At 25.4% G+C, this 13,143-nt stretch overlaps 1 protein-coding gene across 1 annotated transcript in view; it reads left to right on the forward strand.

The window, feature by feature from the left end:
• Positions 1 to 734: 734 nt before the first annotated feature.
• The window catches only part of LOC101234934 (protein zyg-11 homolog), a 53,929-nt gene continuing 41,520 nt past the window's right edge, over positions 735 to 13,143 (forward strand). Inside the window, exons 1-6 of the mRNA XM_065810274.1 lie at positions 735 to 1,868; positions 2,294 to 2,434; positions 4,146 to 4,204; positions 5,952 to 6,023; positions 6,144 to 6,198; positions 6,295 to 6,348. Coding sequence (XP_065666346.1) covers positions 765 to 1,868; positions 2,294 to 2,434; positions 4,146 to 4,204; positions 5,952 to 6,023; positions 6,144 to 6,198; positions 6,295 to 6,348 — 1,485 coding nt within the window. The 5' untranslated portion in view covers positions 735 to 764. The remainder of the gene's footprint in view (positions 1,869 to 2,293; positions 2,435 to 4,145; positions 4,205 to 5,951; positions 6,024 to 6,143; positions 6,199 to 6,294; positions 6,349 to 13,143) is intronic.

Genomic DNA, 13,143 nt, shown 5'->3' on the forward strand with positions numbered 1-13,143 from the left:
TCTGCTAATGATATTTTTTTGCTACTTTTTTGTAATGTTGCTAATGAGATTTTCTTGCTACTTCTTTCTAATGTTGCTAATGAGATTTTATAAACTGCATATTCAAAATTACAAGTATAACAAGTTAATTATCTCTATTTTCATTTAAAACTAGATTTGTCAAAATAATGACCATTTTTAGTATATAGTCTATTTAGAATAAATCTACTTCTGACTCCAGTGGGGTACCAGATTTTGTGCATATAATGAATCTATATTCATCCAGACACTGGATGTAATGAAAGTACTTTTTTTTTTTCTGTGAAAAAAATTGTTGTTTTTACGCATAATATTGAGCCCTTTACTTTCTATGATGTATTTTATAATAGTTAATAGTAATAGTAATGAATACATTAAATACATTTATAATTTACTGATTACTGATTGTAATATATAAATTAAATTATATTAATTATATAAATTAAAATATAATGGGTTTAAAATATAATTATATAATTGATATTTATTGTATAGCATATAAATACACTGTAAATACTTTTGAAGTGGTATTTTCTTAAGAAATTAACTCAACTATTTTTTAAATATTGACAAATAATTCTTTTTTGCAGTTGTGTAAAGTTATATTGATGATACAAACACTAAAAAATCGGTTAGGGTAAACTTAATACTGTTAAACAAATTAAACTATGTTGTGATGTATTTGTTTTTTTAACTTTTATTATTTTGCTAAATCTAGAAAAAAATGATTTTATATTTGTGACAGAATGGTTCAAACTCAACTGCGTTCAGTTCACGATGAAGAATATTGTTTTTATCCACTACCTTTAGAAGAATCTTGTCTTTTTTTAATTGCAAAATCATTCTTAGAGCTCACATCTGAAATAAATGTAAAAGAAAAAAATGAGTTTAAAAAAGTACGTTCTTTTACCCAAGGAATAAAAATTCCAGACCGATTAGCTGAAAAGCTGCTTGAAGTTACATCATCTATGCATCCAACAATATCCAATGAATCATTAAAATTGTTTAGCAATTCATATCAATATAATTTGAAGCATTTGAAGCTGCCTAATATTGATATGAGAATATGTGGAACTAACTTGTTAAACTATTCAGTTTATAAATTTCAATCAATTGAGTTGACTTCAAACAACTCAAATTTTTGGGACATTACTACACTTTTGCATTCGTTTTCAAACAGTTACCAAACTCTTACCTCATTAAAGTTAGACTTGCACCCAGATGTTAGTATTACTTCAGGAACAATATTTGATTTTTTTGTAAAATTTCCAAACCTGGTTTCTTTGTATTACTACAGTCCTTCATGCAGTAGTAAAAATGTATTTACGAACCAAAACTGGAATAGTTTGATGACATCATGTCCAACATTACAAGTACTTCATATTTACTTCAATGAAGTAGTTATTGATATTGAGTTGAACTCAGCAATATTTCTTAAAAATCTCTCTTTAAAAAGTTTGGTATTGTTTCCATTATTGAACTCAAGGAATATATTGAGTTCATCAGATTGCATTAAAAATTTTTTATATCTGCACAATCTTCAAGAATTAGATTTATCTGTTGATACTGAACCTTCAGAATCTAACCGCATTGTGCTGGGTAATATCGATTTAAATGACCAATCCTTCGAAAACTTACTTGAAACTTATGTAAATGAGTTTTTAAATATTGGATCCATACATTTAAAAATGTTGAAATCTCTTGATATATCAGGTATTTATAAATTAAACGATAATTATATAAAAAGATTTATTGAATCCCACAAGAAACTTGTATTTTTGGGTTTATGTATGTCTCGATCAATGTTTTGCACTAATGGTGATGTTACAAGTGAATATAAACAATTAAAGGTATGTTTTTATAATATGGTGCTATTCATGTCATTAATTAATAATATTTATTTTGAAATTTATTAGAACAGTTTTTAATATTGTTATGCACACACTAAGTTTTAAAATTATGGTTTTTTTTCTTCTATTTATAAAATTTAATTAAGATAAAGAAAAAAAAAAAGAAAAAGTAGTGATTGCTAAATAATGATTTTATGTAAGTCTGTAAAATAAGATTTTGTAGCAGCACTTTGAATAATTTTTTATAATCTAATTTTTTTTAATCAATTGAAGACTTGATTAAAAGACTTTACTTTTTTAAATAACTTTTATTAATAACTTTAATAATAAATTTATGGCTTTTAACTAAATATCATACTCAATAACAACATGTTTGTAAATTTACATACTTGACGTAAAAAGTAAAATTATTTTTTTTTGTCTAGATATCTGGTTGTATGCTGGAAGATCAGATTATTGTTTCACTTTTACGTTATACCAGGCGTCCAACTTACATAAAAGAAGTACTTAAAGGTTTATTTCATGTTTGCTCCGGATGGAGAAAGAGGAAACCCTATATTTTAAAGGTGACTTATAATTGGCTACTTATTCAATACTTTTAATTCTATAAGTTTATTTAGAGAGCTTATGAAAGCTAATGTTTTGCATACATATTTAATGATTCAATTCTGTAGTTTTCCTTTGTTTTAGTTTCTTTAAAAGTTTAGATCAAGTATAAAGTTTTTGGCTGATTTTAGTTAGGGTCTTATGATTTTTATAATTAACAAGATGAAATGATCAGGGCATATTTTAGTGGATGAACATTAACAGTCTTACTAAAATTTCAATTTTAAAATTTTAGAGTTATTTAATCAAGTAATCAAGTTGTCAGACATTTTGCATATAAAAATGTCCTATGATTTTGTGACTCAGTTTGACTTTTAATCTAAGAATTTAGTAAGACAATGTCAGATCCATAAAATGTGCTATAAAATATATAATTATAATTATTAGCAAAATATAAATATATTATAAAATAAATATTTCAACAATTAATACAAAAATTATAAAATAAATAATACAAAAAAGAAGAATAATGCAAATTTTAACTAAATTTTAAAGAAACATTGTATTACTTATTATTATTAAATACTGCTGGGAAGCTATGTAATTCAAATACTGCTGGAAAGCTATGTAATTCAAATACTGCTGGAAAGCTATGTAATTCAAATACTGCTGGAAAGCTATAAAATTCAAATACTGCTGGAAAGCTATGTAATACAAATACTGCTGGAAAGCTATGTAATTCAAATACTGCTGGAAAGCTATGTGATTCAAATACTGCTGGAAAGCTATGTAATTCAAATACTACTGGAAAGCTATGTAATTCAAATACTGCTGGAAAGCTATATAATTCAATAAATAATATAGTAGTCAATGTTTTATTAATAATATATATAGAAACTATATTATTAATCTTTGATGATATATTTTGTTTTTTTATTTTTATTAAACCATATTAATAAAATTTACAAAAGTCATTGTAAATTTACAGAAATTGATTTAAAAAGTTAAACACAATAACAGTAATAGTAATTTTGATAATATAATAATAATAATAATAATAATAATAATAATAAAATTAATCATTTTCTTTTGTGAAATTGTCATTTCTGAACATAATTGGCATTTTTTAATTAGATTTTACTGTGATAAAATCAATTTTGATATTTTTCCTCCTTAATTTTAGTATTTTACCACTTGGAATGTCATTTTACTACTTGAGTCTATCATTTTACCTCATGATCAGTATTTATGTTAAATTTTATGTTGTATTTTTTATATTTGAGTTGAATATATTGTGGGTTGGCATTAAGATTTCTTGCCCAAACCAAAACCCTCTGTCAATATATATACTTTGCGCCTGTTCTGAAAATAAAAATAAAGCAGAATGAGCCCAAAAAAGTGTAAACAAACACTTTCTGCTTAATTACTTTAAATGCTTTAGCAGTTAAGTTCAGCTGCCATCAATAAGAAATCCACCTATTATTATGCTTATTATTATTAAAGTAATAATATTAATAAAAATATTATTATTACAACAATATGAATAAAAGTTCATCAATGTTTGTGTTTCAGAGTTAAAGAGTTGATCATAGTGAGTATGAAGATGTATATTCACCTGAAGTGAATAGTATTTAAAAAAATTTATGCTATATATACAGACATAGTTATATGTACTTTTTTTTTCAGATAGTATTTTTTTTACTGAGATAGTTATATGTACTTTTATTTCAGATAGTATTGGATATAATGGAAAAGTATAAGCAGCATCCACAACTGCAAATGGCTGCCACGTAATTTTCTAATTTTTTAATTATTATGAATAATATAATAGTAATTATGATTATAAGTTATATATATATATATATATATATAAATGTGTATAATATATATATATATATATATATATATATATATATATATATATATATATATATATATATATATATATATATATATATATATATATCTACAATAGCCTATTTATATAAGCATTTGCTCACTTTTTTTGCTTATCTTAATATGGCTTTTTTAGAAAAAGAAGAAAACGAAGAATAATGAATGAAAAGATTGCTGCCCCATGCCAAACCCTCAGTCGATGTAGCAGCACTCCACTGCAAGTCTGAAGTCCCCGGCAGCAGGCTATTTCAGTATGATGTCACACTGCTCACCTAAATCAACAGTATAAGATATATATATATATATATATATATATATATATATATATATATATATATATATATATATATATATATATATATATATAGATAGATAGATAGATAGATAGATAGATAGATAGATAGTCGATGTTGCTACATCGACTATCTTATAGCCTAACTTGCAACAAAGTGCTGCTACATCGGCTGATAAATTGCCTGACTCACAACGGAGTGCTGCTACATCTACTATCTTTTAGCCTGACTCGCAAGGGAGTGCTGGGAGTGCTATGTGTATAGGGGTGTTTAAAAAAATAAATTTTTTAAAATGTGAATACAAGAAATCAAATTTGGGGCAAATATAAAGAAAAAAATTACAAAAATATTGACATTTACCTTGTGCTCAAGCGGCAAAATACCCTGAAGAATGATCCAAATTGTTGCTAAATTATTTGACTTTGAGCACAAGGTAAATCTCAAAATTAAAATTTTTTTTTTGCTAATGTGATCATAATGGTCTAAATTATTTTTTAAAATTGTTGTGTATTCTAGTTTTTTCATGATTGTTATTTAAATTAAAAAAAGATTTTGCAAAAAAATATTTTTGTGCAAAATGCAAAAAAATAAGTTTTTTTTTTCATAAACATGTAAAATCTTTTTTTAATTTAAACTACATTTATGTAAAAACCAGGATACACAACATTTAAAAAAAAAGATTCTGACCATTATGATCACATTAGAAAAAGCTTTTACAAAATATTGAAATTTACCTTGCATTCAAAGCCAAATAATTTAGGAACAATTTGGGGCATTTTTAGGGGTATTTTGATACTTGAGCATATTTATATATATATATATATATATATATATATATATATATATATATATATATATATATATATATATATATATATATATATATATATGTATGTATATATATATATATATTTATATATATATGTATATATATATATATATATATATATCTACTATAGCATACTTATGTAACAAATTTGTACCACATTTTGTTACATTAATTAAATATAAATTTTCAGAAAAAGAAGAAATAAATGAAAAATAATGAAAGAAAACTATCAGTTAAATTAGCAGCGCTCCGCTGCGAGTCAGGCTATTTGTCAGTCAATGTATGTACTAAAGCCCCCTGTAGCAGGCTATTTCAGTATGACATCAGACTGATCACCTAAACCAGCAGTATATGATATACGTGTATATATATATATATGTGTGTGTGTGTGTGTGTGTGTGTGTGTGTGTGTGTGTGTGTGTGTGTGTGTGTGTGTGTGTGTGTGTGTGTAAGTAATGTTATAAAATATTAGTAAATATGAGAATAAGTTACAATATCATCATGATTATTTGTATTAAGGGCATGTGTATTTCATCTAAACAAAGATAATGCTGACATAAAGACTAAAAAATTGAATCTTGTTCTCTTGAGGTTAGAATTTTTTTACAATTTATATACAAGCAGAAAAAGTTTTGTAGACTCATATGTTTCTTACTGAAGTAGTACTTTAAAATTTTTACCTTAAGTACTTAAGTACCTTAAAATTTTTAGCGATGTTGCTAGAATAACTTCATCTGTCCTGTCAATATACATTAATTCTATGCAAGTAAAAGTTTTTACTTTTTTCACATTTAAATTTATTATTTTCTTTAAATAATTTAAATTGTATGCTTTTATATATGTATATATGTAAATGTTTTAGATGGTCAAAAATTGTCTCTTGATCATCTGCACAGATGAGATGTTGCATTTTGTTGTAGGAATTTTTATTTGATTTTTTTAATTTTTTGTTTCATATATTTAAATCAATAATATAAATTTAAATTTACCCCACTGCACATTAATTTTTCAAATAAAATTTTTAAGCAAGCCACTACAAAACTATGATAATTGCTATAGTAATTACCATTGGCAAGCTTTTAATTGAATATAACACAAGAAGTTTATGAAATTATTTATTATAAATTTTTTATATTGTTAAAAAAGCAACTTTTACTTCTATTGTTCTATATAATGATTTAAATTATTAAGTTTAAATAGTTTATTAGAAATTACTAATCAAAGTAATTAAATTAAAAATTCAAATGGTTCTTTTCTTTTTTATTACTAAAAAGTTTTTTTTTTAAATCAAATATAACCTATTCAATAGATTCCACTTTTTTTTACTAAAAAAAAAAATGATAACATATATCTAAAATTAGAAAAAATATCTAAAATAAATTTAAGTTTTAACAGCTTATTTAATTTGAATGATTTTTGAGACGTTTTCATTTCTACATTTTTTGATTTTGAATTTTCTCTTGTGCTTCCTAATCTCTACCTCATTTTCTTTTTTATTTTCTCTTGTGCAGTGTAAACTGAATATTTCATTGCCCCTTTTATTATCTTGATAGTTTTCTTTCCAACTTTTAGAAGATTCATAAACATGTTACTTCTAAAAGAAGTTTTTTTTCAGACAGAAATTTTTTCTATATGTCTGCAGAGGCTTTAACTAGAAAAATTATGTATAAATATTAGTTATGTTTGAAAATTATCCATAAATACTATTATATACTATTAAATATATGCATATTAAAGTTATGCTAATTTTTTTTTTAACATCTTTTTTTCAAACAAGACTGCAAACAACCACTCCTAGAGTCGGAAGTTACTGGAAGAGAAAAGATGAAGTTTATAAAGCAAGATAATTATTAACAGATGATTTAAAAGATTACAAGTTATACGAATCAAAAAAACAAAGATGAAAGGAGCGAATTCTAAAAAAAATTTCAGGAAAAAAACTAGACAAATAACAATTTCTGGAGCACTTAGGAACACTCACAATAAAAGGATGAGACTTAATTGAGTGACAAGTAACACAAGAATGAATTTTAGTAGATGGCACAAGAGAAGCTAGCTCATTAGAGCAGTATCTATTATAGTATTTATAGAAAAGCGAAAAGGAAGCAAAATTTCGACAATGTTACAATTGTTGAAGGTTGGCTGCAAGAGCAGGTCCAACAATCTGTTTTTGCACCTTGTCTAAAGAGAAAGTGCAAATGTATTCCACACCAGGACCGATTAGAGATTTATAAAGATAAAGAATAGAAGTTAGAGTGGAGAGCATAATAAAGAGATACAATCTTAGCAGATGCTAATAAATTGTATATATGGTTTCCAAGAACGATCAGGAAAAGGGTAGGTTACTCATTGAATACATTACCGTTCATAAATATAGAAAGATCTAGATTATTTCGATAATGATTACCTAAAAAAAATTGAGTTTTATCTAAGCTCACCAGCCACTGAGAACCTCATGCTGTAGCAGAAGTGAAATTTTTTTTAAGCTCAAATGCCCCTCGCCAAGCAATCAGAGAGAGCTGGCTTTTTGTTAAGACAAGAATAAATGGTATTATCATCAGCAAACAATACCTCCTTATATATGAGAGTTTCTGGGGATTCATTAATATAAATTTTAAAAAGTATAGGAACCCCTGAAGTTACAGGAAATGAAGAAGATAAAACACAAAAAACCATTGTCACCACCAAGTTCTCTAATTCTATCATTCACTAATATTCGTGGTCTTTGAAGTAACTTTTCTTCTGTTGAGTCTTATCTCTTGCAGAGTTCACCAGACCTACTTGCTCTCTGTGAGGCTAATTTAAACTCAGCTGTCTTGTCTTGTGATCTTAGTGTTGATGGTTATCTTCCTTTAATTTGTACAGACTCCAATAGTCACATGGTAGGCCTGGGCATTTGCACTTTTAAGATTTCTCCCGTTTTTTGGGAAACTAGGTTTGAATTTGTGACCATGGTGCATTGGTTAGAGCGCTTGCTTTAGACGCAGGAGATCCAGGTTCGAAACAAACTCTGGACATAAATTCATGTCATGGTAAGGAAGGAGGCGTGTACTTCCTGTTAAATGCACTTCCGCGGTGCTCTTTGACAAGACCATTAGGTCTTCTTGGGGCACCTAAATAACAAAAAATATAAAAATCCACAGACTATTCTTTTATGTACTTTCATTTAGCACCACTTCACTCACTTTTCTCTTTGTTCTATATCACTCTTCTTCATCTCAAGACTGCACTTTTTTTGATTTTGATTCTGATCAAATTGACCAAGCCCTTTCTCTTATCCTTCAGTCAATATTGTTGTTGTTGGTGACTTCAATGCTCATCACAATTGACTTCAATGGCTTGGTTCTAGTGTCGGTGGCTCTGCAAGTGTTAAGGCCTACAACTTAAAGACTCAAAAACTTTGCTTATGATAGGAAGAAGACTAATGGGATGGTAGTTAGACAATGGTTTTTTGTGTTTTAAACCCTAAACCAAAACAAAGGGCTCCAAATTCAGCCTCAACATCGCACACTAAAAATACAAACAGGGACACCATCCATGGGAAACATGGGGTTGTTAGCACTCTGATATTTTACAGCTGTTAATGGAATCAGCCTCTCTGAGAGCTACCACAAAGCACGGGAAAACTGGCAACCAGCTGTCCTCAGAACCGTAAAACTAAGTTTTAGAGCTGTACCTTCATTAGGAGATAATAGAATGAATTGCCTAGTCATAAAAACAGAGACACAAGCAAAACCCATGCATTGAGTCAAAAAAATCTAGCACTCAACATCCTAAACTGGAAACAATGTATTATAAATACATCTATATAAACCTAATAAATAAGAAGGCATATGAAACTGGTCAACAGATAGAATCTGTTTACTCTTTGCCTAAGAGGCCTTCTACAAGACAGTAGCCAGATGCAATTAATATCTGCCCAAGATGATTATTTTTATTGAGACACCATCTTTAGTTAAGAGACTATATTATAGGAGAATATCAAGCTAATGAATGTAATAATGATAATGATAATAATCTAATGTATTATTATCAGGTCACTGATTCCCTGATTCTGTAAAACAGTAACTTATTACTCATTAGAATTCAATTATAGTAGTAATAATAAATTATTTCACTCTCTTTAAGTATTTAATCAATTAGTTTCGATGTCATCATTTGGTGTCATCATTAGATGTCATCATTTGGTAAAAGATTTTAATATCAGTTTAGACGTAATTTAAAAAATTCAAAAGTTTCGCTTCACGAAGCGAGTAAATAATTATTTATTTAATTACAAATATAAAATCAATAAATATGTGTATGATTTTAAGTAATTATAGTTATTTTTATTTTGTAATAAATTATTTTTTTAAATAGCTATTATATTATTGTTCTCAAAGTAGATTAAATTTATATATGTAAATGGTTGCCAAAAATAGGTGCCATGGGTGCTCCTAAATTTATTATTTTATAAGTATGCTGTAATGTATATATTTCTTTCTTTATAACATTTCTGCTTTAATTCACTTATCAAAATAAATAAAACAGTATATGTAAGTGATTTCTAAAAATGGGCGCCAAAAGTCCCAAAATTTAATATTAAAACGAAAACAATATTTTGAAAGGAAAAAGAAGACTATTCAAGCAAGTATATTTAAAGGCAATAATCAATAGAAGGATATTTAAAGTCAAAGTTAAGTAATTAAACTGAAAAAATATAAATACAACAACAATAACAAAAAATGCCAGCAACAATAATAAGAACAATAAAAAAACAGCAACAACAAAAAAACAATAATAATATAAAAAAAAAATGCAACAAAAATGTAAAAACAAAGAAGTTAATGTTTGATTACAATTCTCAAGAAAATAAAATGACAGAAAACATAATAGAGCAAAAACAGGTAGATGAAATAATTCTTTTGCTTCTACTTATTTATCAAACATTTTGCAAGTGTTTTTTTTATCATCTTGTGGAGAATTTTTTCCAAATAATATAATATAAAATTTTAGTACAAAATAAATTTTTTTTTCTTTAAATAGTCACGTTTTTGGTCACATAATATATATATATGTATATATATATATATATATATATATATATATATATATATATATATATAATATATATATATATATATATATATATATATATATATATATATATACATATATATATATATATATATATATATATACATATATATATATATATATATATATATATTTTTTTTTTTTTTGAAAAATGGGCATAAAACTCTTGGAAATAAAATTTGCATATATACATTGGCTATACATTTTATTTTACCTGCTTTTACTCTTTTATGTTTTCTGAAGTTTTATATTCTTCAGAATTGTAATCAAATATTAACTTTTTATTTTTATGTTTTTCCAACTTTCAGTATCACTCTGGCTATTCAAAAGAAAACTCAAAAAGAAGTTGAAAAATAATTTCAATCAACCCAATTGCTTGCCGCAGCTTTACAGCAAATGTTTTTCATCCAATAGGTTGATACAAAAAAAAAAATCTAGACATGGAGACTAAACTTCCTAGTTAAATGTTCTTCTGCGGTGCTCTGTGATAAGACTGTAAGAACTTCTGGGAGCACCTTAATAATCACAAAAAAAAAAAAAGTGTAAAAAATGCTGTAATGTTTTTAGTGAAGCTTATGCTAGTCAAAATAGTGAATTGTATCGTTGCAAAAGTTCAAAATGCAAGGTTTGTCTTTGTCAAGCATGCATTCCAAAGATATACATAAAAGGCACTGAGTTTTATTGCACCAAAAAGTGCAACACAAATGACAATTTAACTCAACCTCCAGAAACTTTTAAAAACTCAACATCATCACATAAATACATTTTCTTTATTACTTGGTTGTTTTTTTAATTGTTATTATTGGTTGTTTCTTTAATTGTAATCATTAATTGCATTTTTTAATTAAGTATTTTTTTTAGGTAAGTTTCTTAAAAAACTTTTCAAGAAATTTATATGATTTTTATATATTTAAATACACCTCAAAATTCTCGACAACTTAAAAAAAAAAAAGAATTTATTACAAAATAAAAATAACTATAATTACTTAAAATCATACACATATTTATTGATTTTCCTTCTTCCCTTTTTTTCCCTTTTCTTTCCCTTTTTTTTCCTCCTCTTTTTCAACTTAAAAAAAATGAATTAAAAACTCTTAACTATTTCATTTGACTTTTTTAAAAAGTCAAAATATTTCATTTGACCCTACTTTTTTAAAAAGTTTAATATTTTATGCTGTTTCTTTTTTTTTATTATTATTCTTTTAAGAATAAAAACTCAAAAAATATTTTTTGTGAAAAATAAAAAAATGTTTTGTGAAAAATACTTTTTTCTTGATTTAAGTTTTTGTACTTTTTTTTTTATGCGTTTTTTACTTGTTTCATTATTTTTTCTTTTTCTTTTATTTTTTTTTTTCAAATTTCTGTCTTTATGAGGAATTAGTTATAGAGATGAACAACTGAGTCATTGATACTTGAACAACCAAGTTATTGGAGTTTGAATTTAAGTTTTCTTTTGAAATACGATATCATAGCTGATAAAATGTAAATTTGAAATAATTCTTTTTAAAATCATAGTTGTTATAATTACGCAAAGTTTTAATAATTATATATTCTGAAAACTTATGATTAGGTACTAAATCTAACTTTTTTTCCGACAACAACACTGACTTAATCAGTGTTGTTGTCGGAAAAAAAGTTGTTGTTTTAGATTCTAAAAAGTAACAAAAAGATATAACATTAAATAAGCCTTAATTAGACGAATTTTGCTATCACCACAATGCAATTATCAATAAAGTTTACATATTTTGTTGATAGATACAATATCTATATAAGCCAATATCTTTCAAAAAAAGATGAATTTTTTTTTATAAAAATTTTTTAATTCAATTTTTTTTGTTAAGTAAAAGTTTATAAAAACTTATGAATCACATGAAGTCTAAAATTCAAATAGATTTTGTCACTTTTTTGATAACAAATAGTTTGAATGTAATTTACTTTGTAAAATTTAAGTGCACAAGCTCTTTATCTTTTTCTGTTAAATACTGGAAACATTTAATTACCATGATTATGGAAATTTTTACTTCATCATAATCTTTATTTAATATTTTATTTCCGATAAAATTTTAAAAGTTTAGTTTCGATGTAATATTTTATTTCCAATAAAATTTTAAAAGTTTAGTTTCGATGTGTATATTGTTAAAAAGTAAATTGAAGTGAAGAGGGAAGGAAGGGGGGAGCAAATGGAAACTAAGACTGTTTAAAACTTAAGTTTAGTTCAAACTTAATTTAAGGCTTATTTCTAGCATTGATTTTTTCAATGGAAACTTACATCATTATCAAAAATAATAGTTACTTGAGTAACCACTATTTTTTCTTCTGAAATCACTGTAATAAAGTTTAATAATATAGTAGAAAAAACTATTATTAAAAACAGATCATAAGTATAGATCATAAGTGTATATAGATTGTAAGTGATTTGAAGTTGAATCAATTTATTTTTTTACATTTAAGCTGGACCCTTATTTACAATTCACTAAGTAATTTTTTGTTATAACTGAATAGTATCATATCAGTATATCACTAATTTTATATATTGTTGCAAAAAAAAGTCTAGAGTTGTCTGTAATTAAAAACAAGAAAGTTTTCTTAAATTTTATTTCAGAAATCAAAGCTTCGAAGTATAAACAAATTGACA

Source organism: Hydra vulgaris, chromosome 11, assembly GCF_038396675.1.
Source record: "Hydra vulgaris chromosome 11, alternate assembly HydraT2T_AEP".
Lineage (NCBI taxonomy): Eukaryota > Metazoa > Cnidaria > Hydrozoa > Anthoathecata > Hydridae > Hydra > Hydra vulgaris.